The sequence below is a fragment of the Micromys minutus genome (assembly GCF_963924665.1).
Source record: "Micromys minutus genome assembly, chromosome: 22".
In the NCBI taxonomy this organism is placed as follows: domain Eukaryota; kingdom Metazoa; phylum Chordata; class Mammalia; order Rodentia; family Muridae; genus Micromys; species Micromys minutus.
Genome location: NC_137957.1, coordinates 7,623,303 through 7,645,035, shown reverse-complemented (window position 1 = coordinate 7,645,035; position 21,733 = coordinate 7,623,303). Strand labels below are relative to the sequence as shown.

The 21,733-nt window shown below is 50.3% G+C and overlaps 2 protein-coding genes across 3 annotated transcripts; both read right to left on the bottom strand.

The window, feature by feature from the left end:
• Positions 1–150: 150 nt before the first annotated feature.
• Positions 151–4,756, bottom strand: DTX3 (deltex E3 ubiquitin ligase 3). Its single transcript, XM_080935894.1, is given in 9 exon segments — positions 151–761; positions 1,034–1,251; positions 2,089–2,414; positions 2,417–2,513; positions 2,515–2,615; positions 2,618–2,836; positions 3,182–3,254; positions 3,424–3,644; positions 4,700–4,756. Coding segments are annotated over 7 exon segments (1,038 nt in total). The 5' UTR covers positions 3,183–3,254; positions 3,424–3,644; positions 4,700–4,756; the 3' UTR covers positions 151–685.
• Positions 4,757–7,728: 2,972 nt separating this feature from the next.
• Positions 7,729–19,465, bottom strand: PIP4K2C (phosphatidylinositol-5-phosphate 4-kinase type 2 gamma). Of its 2 annotated transcripts, XM_080935785.1 has the most exons (11): positions 19,265–19,356; positions 18,953–19,035; positions 16,910–17,007; positions 14,999–15,095; positions 14,096–14,239; positions 9,822–9,968; positions 9,638–9,676; positions 9,034–9,147; positions 8,487–8,754; positions 8,245–8,348; positions 7,729–8,076 (listed from the first exon to the last, which is right to left on the bottom strand). In XM_080935785.1, the coding sequence occupies exons 3-11, from the start codon at positions 16,972–16,974 to the stop codon at positions 7,996–7,998; spliced, it is 1,059 nt and encodes a 352-aa protein (XP_080791911.1). In that variant the 5' UTR covers positions 16,975–17,007; positions 18,953–19,035; positions 19,265–19,356; the 3' UTR covers positions 7,729–7,995. The 2 variants fall into 2 exon arrangements, with proteins under 2 accessions (XP_080791911.1, XP_080791910.1); XM_080935784.1 differs by lacking the exon at positions 18,953–19,035 and having other exon boundaries at positions 19,265–19,465.
• Positions 19,466–21,733: the final 2,268 nt, after the last annotated feature.

Sequence of the window (21,733 nt, the reverse complement as noted above, 5' to 3'; positions counted from 1 at the left end):
TCCCCATTACCCCATCTCAGCGGGTCCTGTTCCACACCACACCCCCATCCTCTCCAAGGAACAGAAAATGGGTGCGGCATGGAGTTGCATATTTCACTTTATTTTTATTAAATTAAAAGCTACAGTCTGGCAGCAATTCCAGATTGGGGGGGGCGGTGAGGAGGCTCCTTATAGGGGCAGAGAAGAGCAGAGAAAGACAGACTGACAGACAGACACAGGAGAGAAAGGATCCGTTAAGGTAGGACTACTGTTATCTTAACACACGGCTGGCTGGGGGAGGCAGCTAATATCAGTCCAAGGTGAGACAGTATTCAGGGGCTAGAGTTCGAGACCCCGTCCTTCCTACTCAGGTCCTTTCTCAGCTTAGTCACTGGAGCACGGTACATACCAGGAAAAGCCAAGGACACTGGAGAAGCAGGGGCAGAGAGAATATGTACACGGAGCAGAGCGCAGGGACAGAGCCTTGGAAACCAGCCTCTGCCAGAGGGGAGTGGCTCAACGGGCACTGAAGCACTTGGCCAGTGGGGGACAGGGGAAGGGACTTTCCCCTTCCCCTCTGAGCTCCCACTCCAATCAGACATATCCCCTCATGGGTGGTGTGGGGGCAGAGAGAGGAGCAGAGGCTTCCGTTGGATCCTAGTAGAGGACAGCAGGGGGGAGGGGGGCTTGGCAAAGGAGCCGTCCTTCAGTCGTCCGTGATACCCTTGGCTCTCAGTTCTTCTTGCACCCTAGTCAGGTAGGTTGGGTCCGGATACCCAAACCTGGGGCAAAGAGGAATCTGAGTTAGTTGTTTGGACTTGATCATCCACCCTCATTTTGAGTGACTTCAGTAGGGGCCAAATTCAGACCCCTCCCACTTCCCATGAGGAAGGATCTCCAAAACCAAGCCAGAGTATGCTTTTGGGGGGTAGGAGGTGTTAAGCTGAACACATCAGGACCAGGATGAAAACAGACTGAGAGGGTGGATGGCTCCCCCAAATTAGAAATGGTGGAAGGGAGAAGCCATGGGGAGGGAGATGAGAAGGAGTCGTACAGCTGGGGTCCCCCTGTGCAGCTGGTCTTGTGGTGGATGTCGTTCCAAGTGATGACATTGGGTCTCCCTGTGGTCATGGACGTGCCGATCGTGAAGGTAAGACGCTGGTCAAATGCCTTTCGGAACAGGGTCAGCACCTTGTTGCCCTCAGGGCAGTCCGGGAGGTAGGCCACCCGTGTGGTACCAGGGTACCGAACTCCTGGGTTGGGGTGTTCAGCCTGAAGGAAGAGGTGGCAGAGAGCAGCTGACTGTCTTAAGGCATGCATTTTCCAGCAGACTGACAGACAGCCTTCCAGGAAGATGGCTTTGGAGCCTTGGCAGCAAGAGGCTGTTTCTGGACACAGTCCTTATTGTTAATCCCTCAAGTCTCAATTCGGGGACAAATGGCTTTCAGAAGTGATGGAGGTTACTTTCCAGATAAGTCTGCAAAACTGCCACAACTAAGAAAGATTGTATCTTTCCCATTCCCTCTTCCTAAAAACACTACTGCCTCTGCCTCTTGTCTCCATTTTCCCCCTTTTCTTCAGTTTCTCTGTTCTTGTGGCTGGACAGAACTCTGTCCAGCAGGAAGCCATCTGCCTTCAGCTCTATTGTCTCATAATCTGAAAAAGTAGCACTCCCAAGGGTTACACCAGCCTTCACCTGGGTCAGTGACTCCAGGCTTTGCCCCCATGAAAAGTCCGTCACATCCTCTCGAGTCAGTGGGCAACCCTTCTTCTCATACCTGCTTTTAAGTTTGTTTTGTTTTTTCCTCGTTTGACTTGACTTTCTTGGGGGTGAGGACTGAACCCAGAGGTGCCCATATGATAGACTACCTCTGAGCTACAGACCAGTCCTCACACCTGAGTTTTACATCCACTTTGGGTCGTGGCAATTAAACAGTCGAGCCTCAAGGAGATAACCCCCACAACCACACCCCGCCAAACTCCACAACACCAAGTCATAAGGCATGCTGGGAGACAGCAAGAGTGCACTGTGTCTAACAACATACTCTCTACACATTTTTTCTTACGTCAGAGAGTAAATTTGGAGGAAGCCAACAGGTAGGGACTTACCCCCTGGACGCCAGGCGGGAAGACATATTGGATGACAATGGTGCCGTACTTCTCGTAACTGGGCAGCAGTAGTGTGGCATCCTTGGAAACCAGCATCCGCCCGTTCTGAGGCTGGTTGCCCACCAGCTGCCCATAGAATCGGCCGCACATGGGGCATGCCTTTTTCACCTGCAGGGCCCGTGTGATGCAGCCCTCACAGAAGGAGTGCCTGCATTTCTCCAGCGTCTTGGCGTTCTGTATCTCCCCCAGGCAAATGGGGCAGGTGGTTTCTTGCTCTTCAGCGTCCTCTCTGAGACGAGGAGGCAGTGGAGGGGGCAACGGAGGAGAGGAGGGGGAAGCCCTCTTGCCCCTGGGGGCAGGAGTGGGGCTGCTCTGAGAGGAGGGGGGCCTGGGCGGTGCAGCTCAGTGTGCTCCCCTCCACCCCCCCAAAGCCAGGCAGCCCATGAGCTCCCCCTGCCTCTGAGCTTTCTTCAACTCCTTCTCTGCCTCTTTCAGTAGCCCCTTGAGAGCCTTCCTGGCCAGGTAGAGCCATTGGGAGGGGCTGGGGGAGGACCCTGTGGGGACAGCTGGAGCACGTAGATGTCAGAAGTCTCGCCATCTATGAGGATGGACACTCGGTGCTCCTCCCGAAGCCGGGCCAGCCGAGCTGGGGTCTCCTTGCTCAGGAAGTCCCACACAGGCTTGGAGACAGTCACTTTGTTCTTGCAGGAGCCTCCACAGGCTGCCATTCTGGACAGGACGAACGACACTGCCCCCAGGGTGAAAGGGACTCAGAGTGGGGAGTCCCCACTTGGCAGATAAAAGTGCCTCCTATTTCAGGCTCCTTCCAACCCCCCCCCCCTGTATTAACTCTGTTTTCCTCAAAGCCAACCCCCAACATCGCTTGCAAATTGGTTTTCTATCTCCCACTTCTCTTATAGTCCAGCACCCTCTGGGAACAAGTTTCTGTATTTCATCATTGTCTAAGCCTTGCTAACCTCTTTCATTTCTGCCCAGAGCACAAACAACAACCTGCCCCTTCCCCTCAGGGTGAAAAGAAAAAGGCTCCTCCAAAGGGAAGGAGACCCCCTCCATCCCACCCCCATTTGCTCACTTTGATCCGGAAGAGCTTAGAATTGGCATGCAGGCTTCACTCTCTTTCCCCTGCTACTCGGAGATTTTGTGGCCTGGTGGGATGGGAAAGAAAAGAAAGTAAAAAACCAATTCCCCAACCCCCACAGGCCCCAACTCAGGAACCCTTGAAACAGCCAGGGACTCAGTAGGGGTACTGGGCAATGGGTATTTCTCAGAACACAGGACGAACCTAGAGCTGAGGTTCTCTTGGGGCACAGGTACCTGAAAAGACCACGGGGACAATGGTAGCAGAAGTCCTTCCACCTCCACCTTCAGCTGGCCAGAGCTGGGGATGAGGAAGGTAAAAAGTTATAACAGCATTTCCTCAGCCAGCCAGAAAGAAAAACACTCTTCTATTTCCTCTCCCCTGCAGAATCCTCTCCAAGTTGCTCAAGGAACTTCATCAGGCTAACTCCTCTTTTCCCCCAGTGCAGAGGGAGATCCTAGGTGCAGATAAAGACAGGAAGGAGAAAAAAAAAGGACCTCACAGGACGAAGGTCGTACATGCCACCTCCCTCAGATTACACTGACAGACATATCGCCTATGCTTCTCGCCTCATGTCTTTACATCCTCAAATAGTTCAAGTCCCTGTTGTTGACAGGGACCTTTCCTTGAGAGCCGGAAGTCTGTTAGGGATGCCAGCAAAGTGTTAGCAGTCCCGCAATAACAAAGTTCTCATTGCCACCGTTAAACCCAGTGCCCGCAGAGCTGTTGTCAGCTGCAAATCAAACAGGAGCTCGGCTGGAGGGACCCGAGGTTTTCCCCTGAGCCCTGTCACAGTCAGCTCCAGGGCCTTTCCCACAACACAAAGTGCAGCTCAATTAGGAAGAGGGGCCATTAATGTGACCCCAATTCCTTGTGATCCAAAAAGAAGCCGCTGCCCGTTTGTGCCTCCATCATAGGATCCTTGAGATGAAAACCTGGAGTCTCAACCCGCATGGTCTGTGCTCGGTGAAATGCCCCCTCCCCACCAGAGAGAACCCAGGATCTAGGTGTCCTAGCTCCAAGTCCTGCTGGCACAGCACAGGGAGGCGGGGCCAGTTTAGTCTGGGTCTAGCATTCCTCTGGGGCAAACCAGGCCGGACACAAGACCAGCCTCTTCCTCCAGACAGCTGCCGCTGGCAGGGTCGGCGAGAAAAGGCAAGGGTCCCCTTGGGGGTGTCCACTGAGGCACCCCACCCTTCTCCCCCAGACTGCCCCCGGATCCATCCAACCCGAAAACAACTCCCAAATCCCTACTCGAGGAAGCCCCGGAGTCCCGCCGCTTGGTGAGGGTGTGTGTCCACCCGACTGCGGCCCTCAGAACCCCCAAATGGAGGCCAGGGCTGGAGGTGCGGAAAGATGATGGGCCCGGCCCCGAGGGCGCCCCCTTCTCCCGCCGCGCGCGCGCGGGGGGCCAATGGCGGAGGAGGGGGCGGAGGGAAGCGGGGGGCTCGTGAGGGTGCGGACCCGGCCTGGGGGGCACGCGGTGGGTGTGGGGGCGCCGGGCTCACCTACCTCTCGTCAGCGCCGCCATTGCCGGTCACATGACTGAGGCTGTTGCTGGGATGACGGTCCGGGCCTTAGCAACAAGGGGCGGGGGTGGGGGGAGACCCCGAGAAGGTGGAAGGGGATGCCGGGGTGCAAACTGAGAGAAAGGAGGAGGAGAGCACCCTTCCCCTTTACGGGTGATAATCACCGTTTCCTTTGACCCCCCCCCCCCTACCCAGGAGCCCCTGCCTCTGCCCCAAAACAAAAATGGAGGCGCAGTTCCAGTCTTTGGTGGGAGGGGTGGCGTCGTGTAGCCGAGGGTAGGAGGTTAAATCCCTTCGAAACGCCACTGTCTTGGCTTCCCCCTCCCGGAGGAGCCCTCTCCCCACCTCTTTCCCAGCCAGCTGCGTGGCACCTTCAGGGACTGGCAGGGATGGGAGCAGTGTCGGTGGGTATATGGATTTGGAGAGGAGGGCAATTTTTTGAAATCTTACACCGGAATATGTTGGATGGGAAGTTTTAGTAAAAAGGAAAACATTGGTACTACAAAATAAACCCTGTGACTAAACTACTTCAATCCCCTCCCTCAACTCTTGCCTCCTTCCAGACTGTTACCTCCGGTGACCTCCCCTCCCCCAAGCGCAGCCTGTTGCCAGATGGGGGCTGGTGACTAGTTTTCCACAGAATGCGAGGTGGATAGATCCTTTAAAAATGGCTTGGGGTGGTGTTAGTGTCAAGTACGTGGCTCAAATAGAGTTAAAATTTCCCAAAGAAAAAAAGCTCTGCTCCGCTCTGCTTCCCGACAGAGCTGTCTCCGCCTCCTCCAACTCACTTCCCTGGGGCCACATCAAGCCAGGTTTTTCCACCAGCCAAAAGACCTCCTCAGCCAAGGCGTACTGAATCTCCCAGACTAGCAGCAACCACGTCATCCACCCCTCTGTCCCCTCCCCCTGAACTGGAAGACTGGTCACTCCTTCACTTTCCCAGGACCCTGCTGTACTCTTCCTGCCCTCTAAGCAGATAGCTTTCCCAGGAAGCCTGGGTGAATAGAGAATTCCTTCCCACATAGCCGGTACCCGAGAGGCCCGCTAAAGTTAACAGATGGAGGAACCAGAGCGTAGGGAAGAGGGACACATCATCCCACTCCTCCCTGGCCGCCATTAGTGCTCAATTCCCACAAAGTTGCGGAAATGTTTTCCTCTCCCATTTCCACCCCACACCTCTAAGTTAGTCTTAGAGCACGCCCCTGCCCTGACACACACACACTCAGGAGCCCAACACCTTGAAGACCATATTTTTTTCAATTGGTCTCTGCATCTCTTAACACAGGATGGGTTCCTCAGAGTTTTCAAAAAGAAAAAAAAATTCTGTGAATGATTTAGATCAAATAATTTATTTTATTGTGATATTGGGAGTAAATACAGATATTTTATTAACAAAACCAAAATGGTGGAAAAACAGAAGCAATAAATGGAGATGGTAATACTGCCCATGACCACAGCCCATGGTCAAAAACCCAGTTCTAAAGCACAGCTGCTGGTGTCATGTTATTGCATACGTCCTTGGAAAGGTTGGTTGTGGGATGGAAGAGACCCACCAGGCCCCTCCCACCCCAACTGGGCACACCTCTTGCTGCCTCCTTTGGTGCAGAAGAAGGGTGGGCTTCTCCCTGAGGACCTCATGGTCACACAGCAAAGCAGCTTCCTGCCCTTAATGCCCACCTCACCTCCAGAGCGCTGAGCTCCACAAGGGGAGCAGGAAGCGGAACAGCAAGGGTATGTCTCGCTTCCAAAGGCTTTGGGCAGAGACTAAGACAATCTACTTCATCTCAGAGTCGGCTTTCCCAAGACAGTCTCATGTATCCTTGGCTGGCCTCGACCTTGCCAAGTACCTGTCGATGACCTTGGATGCCCGCTCCTCCTTTCCGCTTTCCCAAGGCTAGGAGTCCAGTGTGCACACGTGGCTCCTGTGGTCTGGGGCGGGTCATGCTGGGCAAGTACACTATCAACTTCCTATCTCCAGTGCTCAAACCCAAACTTATCTTGAGTTTCCTTGAGACCAGGTCTCACTCAGTAGCCCAGGCTAGCCTTGAATTCTCTTGAGTAATTAATTCTGACTCTGTCTCCTGAGTGCTGGGTTTACAGGCATGAGCTACCATGCCTAGCGGCTCCTCTGCATTCTGAGGATATCGTGCATTAATATTCAGCTATCTTTGGAGGACTGAGTGATTGAGTTATGGCTCTGACTCCTCTCTGGGGGTGGAGAGTGGAGATGACAAAGAAGGCCATCTGTCCCCTGGGAGACATTAGCAGTGGAAGATGGGACAGAATAACAACTCCAACTAGAAAAGGGTTTTGAGAAGGAGGGAGAAAGTGCTAGGTGTACATGTCCCGGGGATGGGGAGGCTCCCACACTCGACAGACCATATAGAGCTATTCCCCTCTGCTGGGAAGAAGCCCTGGGAGTAACTGGACAGGAAGAAAAGGGTGTCACACAGGGAGCGAACCCTGTCCTCTGCTGCTCTCCCTGCTCACCAGCAAAGGCACAAGGCTGCGGGGAAGTGCGGCACCAGTCTCACACCTGCACCTAAACTTGGGCACCTCTGGCCTCCTGCACCCAAGACTCATGGGAAGAAGTGGAAGCAGGGGTGGGTAGGAGAATGGGGACAGTCAGTGCTTGACAGGGACCTTCTCCATCCTCTGCATAGTCACAAAAGTCCACGTAGATCCTGCCTCGTGAGGTGCCAGCCTGCTGACCACTCCCCACCTGACCTCCAGGCCAGACTGTCCATTTGTGAATGCCTGCACCCACATCTGGAGTATCCTGAAAGCCTCCCTTCCAGCGTTCATCAGGAAGGAAACATGCCACAAAGTACCCCATAAAGGTTTCAGCAAAATCCAGACACTCAGTTTCTTCCACACGGCAAAGTGCATCTGGGGCAGTTGCTTGAGCCATGTCCACTGTCCAGTCAGGTCTCGAAGATGGCAAACTACCCCTACCCCCAGCTCCTCCTATTTCATAGAAACAAGATATTTTCCAAAGATCAAGGCACTTAGGAGAGTCAACAATAACACTCTAATGAAGCAGGAAAGCTTCCTGGGAGCAAGGAGGGAGGGCAGAGAAATGGATGAGGGGAGAAAGGACAGTGTATTTCTGGGGCAGGAAAACCCTATCCACCAGAACAAAGTTATCTGGATGGAAGGAGCCTGCAGCCTGAATTTAGCAAAGAAGAGAAGTAATGGCCAAATCCAGCTCCCCTAAAGCCTCTCAGAACCTGCCACCTCCAACATAAAGTAGCAATCACCCCAGAGTCAGGCAGCCTCTTAGGCAAAGATGTTGGCAATGAAATCCAGGAATCGCTTAGCGTACTGCTCAGGATGGACAGTGGAGATCTCTGCTCCTGCCTGTGAGGAGAGGAGGAGAGAAGCAGGGAACAGCGTCACAGGAGCACTACTACCTTCACTTCATCCCACCTCCTTCCTTCCCTCAGCCTCCCCACTGCTCTGACCCCAGAAGCTCTCTATCCAGAGAAAAGTCAAGCCAAGAAAGGAAAGGCTGTGGGGAACTCTCACCCCATGCTTGACGGTTTTGGCTGCATGAGCTGCTTTCTTCTTGGCATCATACTGTGTTAGAATGTCAATGAGGCCCATGAAATACACCTCCTTCTGGGGGGCACCTGGGGAGAGAGACTAGCAATGAGAAAAGGGTATAACAGTCCCAATTCCTTTTCCCCAGGAGACAATTTTGTCATCCACCACCCTGGTCTCTGTCTCCCAAGGATCCCATCACCCCCAATATTCCCAGGTCCTCTCACCCTCGGCACTCCGGATTGCATAGACATCGATGAAGGACTCAAACTCTCCTGGGCCCAGGGGCCGGTGGGAATGAATGTAGCCTCCAATGCCCTCAGGGGAGGTGCCATAGGAGCCCACCAGAGCAGGAGGCCCAGTCAGGTTACAGTCCCCATCCCACTCCGACTCCTCCTCCTTCACGGGCCCCTCTTCCTCTGGCTCAGAGCCCCGGATGATGTCGTGGATGCCCAGCAGAAGGCTGTAGTCCATGATCTTCAGCTGCACTAGAAACTGAGACCCACAGACAAGTCAGAAATCCAGATGTCCCCCAACTCCAGGCACCACCCACACATCTTTCTTGATTTCAGGGCCTCCTGGGGAAAGTATAGAAACGGGGGTCGTGGCAGACCACCCACTGCCTGGTCACTGATAGGCCTAGGGGTTTCTCCTGGTTCATCCCCAAATCTTCACTCCGACCCTCGCCCTCCAAATACAGACAAGATAAGCCTTATATACAGTGGAAGAAAGGCTCTTCTTGGCTTAGATCGGTGTTTCTGAGCACCTGCTCACCTCCACGTCCCGCTTCAGCTTCTCCAGGAACACTTTCTTCTCCTCCTCTCCAATGTACACTTTCTGGTTCTTGTTCAGGAAGTCCATATCCTTCAGTGTGGGCAGTTCTTTCACCTGGACAGGAAAAAGGAAGCTCTGGGAATATATCCTGCCCGTAACAAGAGATCCCTGCCTCTATCCAGGGCCCTCTTCACCTCAGAGGCTTTGAAGAGAGCAGCAGCCCTACTGTTGCCTTACGCCTGGACTCACACCCACCGTCTGCTTACGGATGGCAGTCGATACCCTCCGTATGGACTTTTCCTCCTTCCTCTTCAGTAAAGGCAGCTGCATGAACACAAGCGTCCAGGATGAGGTGCCAACCTGGTATTCCTGCCTATCCCCAAACCTTCAGCACAGACCAGCCGACCACACGAACTAGCCTATGCCGACGGCAGCCGTCTCTGCTACCACAACATCAGTAGTTTATCATCTAGAACCTCTTCAGTAGCCTACGGTAAGAACAAACATCTGGCAATCTGTACCCATTATGGAGAACTGCTTCTTTATCCTGAGGAGACCCCGTTCCTTCTCTAACCCCACAGTCATCACCTAAAAGGAACATTACCTTTTCCTTATCGCTGGCTTCCCGGGACACCAGAGAGCCCTGTGAAGAGACCAACACTAATTGAGAAGCAAGGGCCAGAGGAACAGCCAGATGGTTCCTCAGGTATCCAGTGTCCTGCCAAGGCGACCCCCATTTTCAGGACATGAGCAGTCTTTCCTTTTAGCCCAGGTTACCCCATTCTTACCTTGAGGTCGTACTTCCTATGCACAGGGAGACGATGACTAAACATGTTCCGCATCACGAGCATGTAGCTGTCTTCATTCTCTACGCTGACTCGGTACATGCCCAGGAACTGGGGCAGAAGTGTGTTGCCATGACACTTCACTATGTACTAGGGAGGAGATGAGAGGAGGGATAAAGAAAGGCTAACCAGGAGACACACAATTGGTGCAGGGACAGGAATCCAAGTACTTCCACCCCAGAGTTAGGAAAAAAACCTCAGAGCTTGCAAAGTCAAGAGGTTATACAGTTCTGACGCATACCAACTTCTGCCTGCAACTATCTCTTAACTTTAAACTACCTTTTCCCATTTTCCCTTTTCATTTCTTTGTTTGCTGTTTGAAACTGAGTCTTACATAGCTAGAGTTGGTCTTGAACTCCTGACCTTTCCGTCTGTTTTCGAAGTGCTATGATTACAGGAATGAGCCACTCTACCTGACCACCTTTATGATTTCTCAAGGAGGTAGGTACTGTTATTCTTTTAGGCTTTGCACATGTAAGTCACAGAACCAGGGTTGAACTTAGATTTACTTCTTCTTGGTGGGCTAGATTCCCATACTATAAATGTCTAGAAGGAGATCTGTCTGCAATCAACTTGGATTGTTCTTTTCTTCAACAGGTTTATCTGTTTATGTATATGAACACTTCATTTGTATGTGTGCCTACATGACAGGAAAGGGCATCAGATCCCGTTACAGATGGTTGTGAGCCACCTTGTGGTTGCTGGGAATTGAACTCAGGAAGAGCAGTCAGTGCTCTTAACCGCTGAGCCATCTCTCTAGCCTTTGTTTTGCTTTTTCAGATAGGTTTCCCAGTGTAGCTCTGGCTGTCCCAATTTGGCCTTAAACTCACAAAGATACCCTGCCTCTACCTCACAGGTGCTGGGGACTAAAGGTATGTACCACCACTACCAGGCTATTTACATTTCTTGGTCGTTTTGTTTTGTCTTGATTTTGGTTTGGTTTTTTGAGAGAGGGTTTTTCTGTGTACCCCTGTCTGTCCTGGAACTTGATCTGAAGACCAAGCTGGTCTTGAACTTACAGATCCCATCTTAAACTCAGAGATGCTAGGATTCAAGGTGTGAGTCATCACACCCAGCAAAGACTTCTTTTTAAGAATCTTTATTTATGTATCTATGTGAATGCCCCAGGAGAGAGTCCCTCGGAACTGAAGTCATCAGGTGCTCCTCACCACTGAGCTGACTCTCTAGCCCATGTCTGCTTTGTTTTCTGAGTCAAAGTCAGATGTTGGCAGACTGTCCTCTAATAAACACTTGGAGTGGAGAGATGTCTCTTCCAGAGGATCCAGGTTGAATTCCCAGCATCTATGTGGTGGCTTACAACCACATGTGACTCCAGTTGCAGGAAATCAAAAGGTCTTTTCTGACCTCTTCGGATACCAGGCATGCATATAATACACATTTGCCTGACATACAGGCAAGCAAAACACCCATACACATAAAATATAACAATAAAATATTAATAATAGTTAATTACTAAAAATAATACTAATTACTAAAATAATTACTAAAGTAAACACCTGGTCTTCCTCACCCCTTCCCTAAGTGCTGATATCACAGGAATCTGGCTTGCAATTTGAATTTTCTTCTCTTTTTGACACAGGGTCTCAGGTAGCTTAGGCTGGTCTCAAGCTCACTCTGTAGCCAAGAATGACCTTGAACATCTCAAAGTCCCTCCTGAGTGCTGCGATTAGAGGCTTGTGCCACCATGCCCAGCTTATTTGGCTCTGGTTTTCATGCATACTAGGCAAGCACTCTGCCACATTAAACTACATTCCCAGCCCACAGTTTGAATTCCTTATCTGGCTATGGTGATACATGTCTGTAATTCCAGAACTTGAGGGGTGGGCAGTTGAGGAGAGAAAGGTATAAGTCCAAGGCAATCCTGCTCTGGGTCTGACCCCTTCAAATAAAACACTGTTCCTGGGCTGGGGATAGAGCCCAGCTAGTAGAAAGCCCATGTGGTGGCCCACACTGTAAAATTCTAGAACTCAGGAGGTAGAGGTCATAGGATCTGAAGTCCAAGGTCATCCTCATCTACATAGAAGTTCAAAGCTGGGCTGAAGAGATGGCTCAGCAGTTAAGAGCACTGGCTGCTCTTCCAAAGGTTGAATTCATTCAATTCCCAGCAACTATACATAATGGTTCACAGCCATCTGTAATGAGATCTGATGCCCACTTCTGGTCTGTCTAAAAACAGCTACAGTGTACTCACATAAAACAAATAAATCTTAAAGAAAGAAGTTCAAAGCTACCCTAGACTCAAACAAAAACAAAACTGTTCTACTTTTCTTCAAAGATAACCTGACAAAAGTAATCAACAGAGACCTGGAGAGAAAGAAGGCTCAGTGGTTAAGAGTACTGGCTGCTCTCCCAGAGGACCCAGGTTCGATTCCCAGCACCCCTCATAACCGTCTGTTAACTTCAGTTCCGGGTGACCTTACCAATTCTTCTGGCTTCCAAGGGCACCAGGCACACATATGGTACATGTCTGTATGCAGGCAAAACACTCATACAAACTCTTTAAATAAAGTAATGAACAAGCCAAATCACTGAAGTAACTGTAGTCGCTGGGTCATCTCATCTGTGCACTTGGTCCTGCTGACCAGCCTGCCCTTCAGCAGCTACAGTCCTCTGCTCACCTCCTTTCCTGTGCGGATGTGCTGGGCCACCAGCAACCCCGACGGCCCACCATGCTTAGTCTTTCTCATTGGCACTGTACTTGCTTCTAAAAGTTTGTGTTTTTATTTCTTTTTATGTGTCTCTCTCCACAGAGACCGTAGTGATGGTAAGTGGCAATAAATGGTTTTAGTGAGCACTTATAGATGCCGAGCTCCTAATCGATTCTTTTCCTGGACTGTCCCCATGTGCTGAAACAGAGTGAGCGGCAGAGGCAATGTCCAGCTCTACACAAGCTCCGCCTTCGCTCCCAGTCTCCTCACAGGCCTTGCAGCTCTTGCCTCTTCCACACTCTCCTCGTTCTTACCCACACTGTCAGTGCACCAGCTCCTCCATATGCGCCCTCTCCAAGTCATGCTCTACGCTGTCGGGGGGTCCTGGACTCACTTCTTTCGTAGTTTCTTTGCTTCTTTCTGCCTTTTGTTTATGGTACTGAGTACAGAACTTAGGGTCCCACACATGCCAAGTATGAGCTGTATGTCCAGCCCTTCATTTCTAAATAGTATTTTCAGTTCCCTAAAAACTGCCTTCAGGATGAGGCCCAAATTTCTATCCAACTTATAGACCCTTTCATTATCTGGTTCTAGCTTAAATTTCCTAACACCACATATCCCAGCTACGCTAGGATTCTTGCAACTTCCTAGTACCAGATGGTACTTCCCTTTGCCTAGAATTCTCTCTGCCACCTTGTCCGGTGATGAACCTCAACGTCTAGCCACTCCAAACCCAGCTCTGGGGTTGGTGACGTGGGTCTGCAGCTACAAGTGCTCTTCTCTAAGCCTGCAGTTTGCTCGTCCCTGGGGCAAATGATGAAAAGATAGAATCAGCTCTGGGAGCTATCCAACCGCCATCAGCACGCTGTGGCATGTGCCCATAAATAAACACAGTTTATATAGGTTTATTGAGACAGGGTTTCTCTGTGTAGTCTTGGCTGTCCTGGAAATTCCCTCTGTAGATTGCCTGCCTCTGCTTCCCCAGTACTGGGCTTAAAGGTGTGCACCACCACATCCAGCTTAAAAAAAGTCTTAGGGACCAGAGCCATGGCTCAGCAGCTAAGAACACCAGCTGCTCTTGCAGTTGTGGGTTTTTTCCCCAGCACCTATGTGGCAGCTTACAACTGTCTGTAACCACAGTTCCCGGGGATCTAATGCCTCTTCAGGCCTCTGAGGGCATCAGGCACACACATGGTGTACCTACATGCAGGAAAAACACCCATAAACATAAAATAAAAATAAGTTTCTAAAAAAAATGAACTCCCGAGGGCCCATGAAATGGCTCAGTGGGTAAGTTTTTGCTATCAGGCTTGCAAGCCTGGGTTTGCTCCCTGGAACCACATGGTGGATGGATGACCGACTCCAGAAAGTCGTCCTGACCTCCGTGCTCACGCACACAACATGAACATAAACAGGCATGCAAGGCCTGTCTGGTGTCAGTGAGAAAATCAGCAGTACTTCTGAGGGACAGCCAGCCTATAGCAAAGAGCAGGGAAGCTCTGGCTGTCAGCCGCACACAGTGGGAGAGCAGGGCTGGGGAAGCCTGACCTGGTGGTAGTTGGAGAGGTTGCTGTGCATGTCCGCAATGTCCTCGCTGGACACTTCTTTGATGACCAGAGTGCGGTCATAGGAGATAAGGAAGCGGCCATCACTGCCTTCAGTTTCACTTGGGGGGCTTCGAGTAAGGGAGACCTGGAGACAGACAAAGAACAGGCTAGAAGCACCTCTTTCCATCCCATATAAAGATAGGGGAACAATGGCCGAGCAACCCCTTCTCAAAGAGAATGAAAGTCTGCAGCAGACTGCTAAGAAGGCTCGGTGGGAAAGGTGTTTGCCCTCATGCCTGACGACTGGAACTAAATCCTTGGGACACACATGGAAGAAAAGAATAACTCTCAGAAAGGTCTCCTCTGACTCCCACACATGCACACCCACTAGGCCACCCAAACACACAATAAGTAAATAAAATACAATAAACCCTGGGGGAAGAGACTTAGTGAGGGTTCCTAATTCAGTTGCCACACATGACTGAATGCAACTGAATGTCAACAACTCTAAATGTATGTGTGTCCTTCCCCACCACAACAGCCTGACTAGCTTCACCACATTTTTAAAGATGCCCATGGCCACACACATACACCACATACAGGCACACAGACCATAAACACACAAACACAGGCATATAGACAAACATACAGTTATAGAAACACAAGCACACAGAAACACATACACACACTGGTATACAGATGCACATAGACATGCACACAGGCGGACACACACACACAGGCATACAGATGCACACAGACATGCACACATTTGGACACACACAGGCACGTAGAGAGACACAGACAGATATGCCCACATGACAATATTACCCAAATTCTCTAACCATAATGGCCAGCAGACTCTCTAGTTGCCAGAGACCTCCCTCACCCTGCAACAGACTCTCACCAAGTAATCGTGATCATCGATGGCAAACCGATCTCGCAGGTTCCTGAAGACCTGGGGACAATACTCCTTGAACTTGAAATGACTGGGAAGATTTTCTCTGGAATACAGGTTTTTCAAGGTAAGAAATCAGGATTGCTTTACACTCATGTGAAGCTCGCCTGCTCATAGGGAACCTTTACACTCTTGCCTGTCAAGTACTTACTGCTTTAATCTGGGTAGTGTGTGCTCAAGTGTATGCACATGAGGTATTTTATGTGTGGTACACGCACTGAGTGTGTAGGTGCACACAACTGTGTACTCAAATTCCTCCATTGTTCCTACCTTATGCTTTGAGGCTAAACCCAAAGCCCACCATTTCTAATAAGCTTGCTGGCCAGCAAATTCCCAGGATTCACTTGCCTCTGCCTACTCCATGTGGGATTAAGGGAACATGTTGCATACCCAGCCTCGTGTTTACTGGGGATTCAGATCTCCGCGCTTGCTGTACAGATGCTTTCGGTACTGAGACATTTCCCCAGCCCCAACTTCATTTGTTTTTGTTGTTTTAGTTTTTGAGACAGGGTCTTATAGCCCAGGGTTAGCCCCAAAAATGCTAAACAGCAGAGGCTGGCCCTGAATCCTGATGCTCAGGCATCAGCCTTTCACCGCTTTGGAAGGTGGACGATCACCACATTACAGAAACGGTCTTGGAGTGGCCGAGTGACCTGACTAAGTCAATCTGCTGGTCTCTGGTGTGAGTGAGGCAGGACTCACTGTACATCCAAACAGTAGCATTCCTTAAATCCCAGCACTGGGAAGCAGAGGCAGGTGGATCACTGAGTTCAAGGCTAGTCTGGTCCACAGAGTTCCAGGACACCCAGTGATACACAGAATCAGTGAAGCCAACCAACCAAATAAATAAAATTGGCAGTATTTACTGATATTTCTAATGGCATCATTTTGTATTAGAGGGGCACTAGAAGTCCTTTTTTTTATGGAATCTTTACTAGAAACTAATGACAAAGCTTCTGAATGTATTTATTCAATGGAACAGACTAGAAGGAAGGCAGCACGTGTATATACAAGAATGTAGGTAACTTCAGAAATATTTAAATTTAATTTTTAATTAATTAATTAATTAATTAATTGACTGATTGATTGATTATTTTCCAGACAGGGTCTCTCTATGTCTGGGATTAAAGATGTGTGCTACCACATAAATCCAGTTATTCATTCTTTCGTGTGTGTGTGTGTGTGTGTGTGTGTGTGTGTGTGTGTATGTGTGCCCCCACACATGTGTGCATGCTTACACTGTGTGCATGGAGGTCAGAAGACAACTTGTAGAACCCTTTCACCTCATCCCACTGTGTGGGTCCTAGAGACTGAACTCAGGTTATTGAATGTGGAAGCAACAGCCCTTACCAGCTGAGCTATCTTGCTGGTCCTTAGATGTTTTTTTGTTTGATTTTGACTTCTCACAAAACTGAATTTTTGCATCTGACTTCTAAACCTAAACCCTTTAACTCGTTTAAACATTTAAGACTATTTGCTGTTCTCTTTGTTTTTTTTTTTTTTTTTTTTTTTTTTTTTTTTTTTTTTTGTTTTTAACGGCCTCACAAGGTAGCCCTGGCTATACTCACAGAGATCTGCTTGCCTCTTTCTCCTGATTTCGGAGATTAAAGGCATGCTCCACCCAGCCAGGCCTTGTTTCTTTTTCTTCCTTTGAACACTTAAGTTTGTGTACGTGTGGGTAGGTGTGGAGGTCAGAGGTCATCCTGTGGATTATCTCTTTCTGCCATGTGGGTGCTGGGTTACTGAGCCCTTCTCCTCTTACTTGGCAGCAATCTTCCTACCCACTGAGCCACTTCACTGGCCCTCTGGTACCCTCTGGTATTCGTCTAGATCCCCATGAGCAGGGTGAGGCCCACTCACCGATGGAAAAGGTGGTTGTTGACTTTGATCTTGGAGCTGGCTTTAAAGTCGTCTGGCAGCAGCATCACTGGGGGTGGCACCTGGCTAAGCTCATTGATCTGGTGAAGCACAAGGAAGGAGGCCATGAGAAGCTTGGTCTGGGCGAGAGTCAAGAAAGAGCATCCCAAAGCTCCCTAACAAGACAGCTGCATATCTGCAGGAAGTGAGAGAAGGGCCCTACCCCATCTGCTGCCCACACACGGCTCCTCACACTCCCACCCCCAAGGAACCTCATGCTCACAACAGCCACTTTATATTTGGCAAGCCTTGCAAGCAACTCAGGACTATTTTTAAAGCTGTGAAAAATTCTAGAAGAAAAAAAAAAAAAAGAAGGAGGGAAAGAAAAGAATAAAAGAACCCCAAGATGGCTGCATGCTTTGTTGGGGGGAAGGACGCATTTTTAAGGTGCACAGAGTTAGTGGAACTCTGAGGGGCTGACAGCAATGCAGAATGAAATGTCCCTCCACTCTGAGTAGCTCCTTATGGAAAGGACAGGTCCAGATCGCTCTGACCCAGTTCTCAGCAGTAGGTGCCACCTGCCTAGGCGCCAAGTGCAGGGAGACGGGCTGATCTCTGAGAAGATGAACACCTCCATAATACATATACTCATTAGGTGTAGGGTAGGTACACTCCCTTGGTGCAGGTCAGTAACAGCAGGAAGGATGTGGGTAGAACACGGGCAGGATAAGCTCCCTGGGTCCCCAAACCTTGCAGCCCACTAACTCACGAAAGACTCCTATCCGTCCTTACTTATTGGTGTTAGTACAGCCTCTTCCACCTGCCTCTAACAGTACATCTGCACAGGCCTTTAATCCCCAGCTTATTTTAAGTCCCTCTCCCCTTCTAACCCTAACCTTGCAGAGGTTTAGCAGGTGCAGCGTCTGGCACACACTAGTCCCAAACTGCTTATTAAATGAGCAGACGACGTCTGTCCTCATTTGCTCATTTGACAAGGGTTACAGACTGCAGTCTAACCTAAATCCCACATGCCGCAGTGCACGCAACCGCTCCCGTCCTCAGGAGAAGAGAGGACAGAACATATTCCTTCAGAAAGAAAGGGGGGGGGGGGAAGCTACTTGAGATTCCCAGTCTAAAACTCAGCTTTTCCTGCCCGCTCCTCACCACCTGCTAAGCGCACTGAATCATCGCTCAGACATATGTTCAAGGAATTTCTCTGTTCTACACACTTGGGGTACATGTGTGCTGTCTGGAAGGCGAGGTGTTAACGCTAAAGGATTTTGCCAAAGAGTGTGAGGCAGGTCTTGCAGGCAATTCCTCCAATTCTTACCAAAGGAAACCCCTACCCCGAGTGTTCCATAGGGACGGGTAAGTCACCTGGAAGGTACCAAGGCAGCCGGAGCTCCACTAGTCTTACCCAGGGCAAGCGCCTTAAACGGAATCTGAGAGAGCAGCCAAGGCAGAAGGGGGCTAACTGACCACCAGTGTTGTTCCAACCAGAAAGTAAGAATGTGACATTCTTCCTCACCCCCTTACACCTCCACAACACATCATGTCTACAACCCAAAGAAGTTGGTAACCAAAATAGTCCTCGTCAAGCTCAAGATCACTGCATCCCTCCTACTCCCGATCTCAGAAAGGAGAAAACCAGCTATGCCTCACTAACTTTGTCTCCTCCACGATATCCTCAGAACAGAAGGTATACTGGGCCCTTCGGTCTTAGCTGCACCCTTCCGAACCCCTTCTGTCTTCTAAAGTCCACCAATAACGTCCTTGGGACCAAATACCATCACTCCAGCCAACAAGCTAAGCCCAAAGACATAGATTAGCATTTCAACCTCTGAGTGCATCCCTTCAGTCGCGTAGCTTCTCTAAAATGCTGAAACTCTGGAAAGGGCAAGCAGGGTTAGAAAATCCAAAAAAGCCTAAAGGCATTCCCAGAAAAAGCCAAGGCTCGAAAGCAAAGTGAAGAAGAAATCAAACTACTTTTTGGGCCAGGCTGTAGTACTCAGACACGCTTCACGCACTGTCGCACCCAGACCTCACCAATAACCCTTCAGAGCCACTCCCCTTAATGTCCCTCTGGCTGCAGCCGGATCCTGGCCAGTCCCTGTAGCCCGGGGCTGGACCTGACAGGAAGGAGTCAAGGAACAGAGCTGGATTTCAGGTGGAGAAGATGGAACTCTAGGGGAGGAGTGAAGGGTAGGGGGAGAGACAAGAGTCTACACCAGAAACCAGCCTGGGGGACACCCGGGAATGGTGCGCTGGGAACCAGGCCGGGCGGGAGGAAAGGTAGCGCGAGGGCCCGGGAGACCCTCAGGCCGAGGGGCCGGAGCCGGGGTCCCGGCCGGTTCTTACCGAGTGGGCGACGCCCCACAGGAACACGCCCACCAGCGGGTCGGCGGCCCGGAACACCTTCACTTTCTGCTGCACGAAATGCTTCTTCTTGGTTTTGGAAGCGAAGCCGAATCCCGGGCCGGGGCCGCCAGCTGCCGCGGGTGCGGTGGCGGGAGGGACGGAGGAGGACGCCATAGTCTCCCGCGCACCCGAGCGAGTGGAAGCGGGAGCCGGCCGCGACTCCGAAGCCCGACCCGGAAGCGGTGCTCACCTGCGCGGCCGTCACGTGACCGGAGGCCCGCCCTCAGGCGCGCGAACGGGGCGGGGCGGGGCCGGCGGGGCTGGCTCCGCCCCCTCTGCCGCGCGGCAGTCACCTGGCGCGGGTTGCGCTCGCTGGGATGCGGGGTTGGCGCTGTGCTGGGCGGCGCTTCCGCCGTTTCCGGCTCTGTCCAGTTTCTAGTGAGTGACCTCTGTCCAGAGAAGAACGCCGAGGCTCTGTTTGAGACCGATCTCCTTGCCTAGTCCAGGCTGGCTTCAAACTTGCTATCTATCCCCTGCCTCATTCCCATATGGGTATCACGGAGGTGTGAATTGGTCCTCCATGAAGTTGGGGTTGCAAAGTAAGGGACATGATACATATATATGTGTATATATATATATATACACACACATATATATACACATATATATGTGTGTGTGTATACATATATGTGTGTGTATTATATGTGTGTTATATATATATATATATATATATATATATAATTATTTTATGTATATAGGTGTTTGGCTGGCACAATATAAGTTCAGTAACCCAGAGGCCAGAGGAGGGCGTCACACCCTCGGAACTGGAGTTGTAGATGGTTGTGAGCCACCATGTGGGAGCTGGGAGTCGAACATGGTCCTCTGGAAGAGCAGCTAGTGCTCTAACCATTTCCTGGAAATACGAAAAATTTGGTCGTGGCCCAAAGTTCCTTTTGAATTCGTTTATTATTTCATCTATTCAACATGTATTTATTGAGGACATAACTTGAACCCACTATCGGTTTTTAGGCTGATTCTCCTCAGGTTGAAGGAAAGGAACAATTCCACCCTAGAGGAAATAAAAGTCTAAAGGCACTGACTAAGCAAGGAGAAGGCTGCAGTTTTAAGAGATAAGGACCGCGCTAAAGCTGTGTGCTGAACAGTGATAATCATAAAGGCAGCCCGGGACCAGGCGACAGCAGGGAAGCTGAGGGGGCGGAGCCAGCCTCTCTACTGGGCACCAAAAGCTAAATCCAGCCGGATTTGGTGGTGCAAGTCTTTAGTCCAGCGCTCTGGGAGGCAGAGGCAAGCAGATCTATGGGTTCCTGGCTAGTCTGGTCGACAAACAATTTTCAGGAGAGCCAGAGTTACACAAACCTTGTCTGGAAAAAACAAAATAAATAAATAGAAAGGTAAGTTCAGAGCTAGGTGTTAAACGGCTTCCCAGACAGGAACAGCACACAAAGATGAAGACCAAAAGGAGCTGAGTTTACGTAGGTTGTAGGTAGTAAAGTGACTGTGGGCTCAAAGCACGGGTAAAGTCGGGAGGTTAGAGACGGGAGGGAGGTGGTTCGCAGGAGACCCTTTTTGCTTTACACCTCTAGTGTGTTTATTCAGACATTCTGGTGGATGGCAAATATTGCCACAATTCATGTACTGGTGGTGAGCAAACTCATTGAAGAGGAAATGGCATCTACAGGCACACAGCTTGAGGCCGGAAGTGTCCCACAGTGATACAGTGTTTGGCTAACATATGCAAGACCTGAGCTCAGTCCCCAGCTGCTCAATAAATAAAGAAGCACACGACTAAATAAAAAAACAGTTTAAGGTCAATTCTGAAATTCCACTGAGAGTGAATTTGAAGGTAAGGAGGGTGCTGAAAGCCCCAGGCGTTGGCTACACTGAGGGACTGCGGTGATTGGAAAAGGGATCTGGACACATGGGCCCCAGTGTTTAGCAGAGTAATCTGGGCTGGGGATACAGGTTTAAGGATTGTTGTGGACTCTGCTAAAATAGAGCTAGGAAGATGGCTCAACCATTAAGAGCACTACCTGCTCTTCCAGATGACCTGGGTTTGACTCCTAGCATCCACACAGTGGCTCACAACCACCTGTAACCCCAATTGCCAGGGATCCTGTCTTATCCTGCACAGCTTGGTCCTAGAAACTGACTGGGGAAGCAGAGATGGAGAAAGGGCAGACAGACACCGAAGAAACCATAGACACACAGAGGAAAGATGGGGTGTGGAGAGTTTTGGGGGCTGCCTTCTAGAAATTTGGCAAGAATTCGACATTGGGCTAGGACAGGGAAGTAGGTTCAAGATGAATACAGCTGAGGAATGTGTTCTTTGTATCTTCATAGGTTTTGTTAAGACCCTGAATACAGAAATCATGGGACCTTTGTTTATTCCTTAGGGCAGACCTTGTTCTTTACATGTATTTAGGATGGTATAAAAGCAGACTAGAGAAA

Coding starts and splice junctions, on each gene's coding strand:
- PIP4K2C (XM_080935784.1), bottom strand. CDS start 19,438: ATGGCGTCCTCCTCCGTCCCTCCCGCCACCGCACCCGCGGCAGCTGGC. Junction 9,969..14,095: donor ACCTCTCCAACTACCACCAG/GTCAGGCTTCCC, acceptor TCTCCTCCCTAG/TACATAGTGAAGTGTCATGG. Junction 9,148..9,637: donor AAGCCAGCGATAAGGAAAAG/GTAATGTTCCTT, acceptor TTTCCTGTCCAG/GTGAAAGAACTGCCCACACT.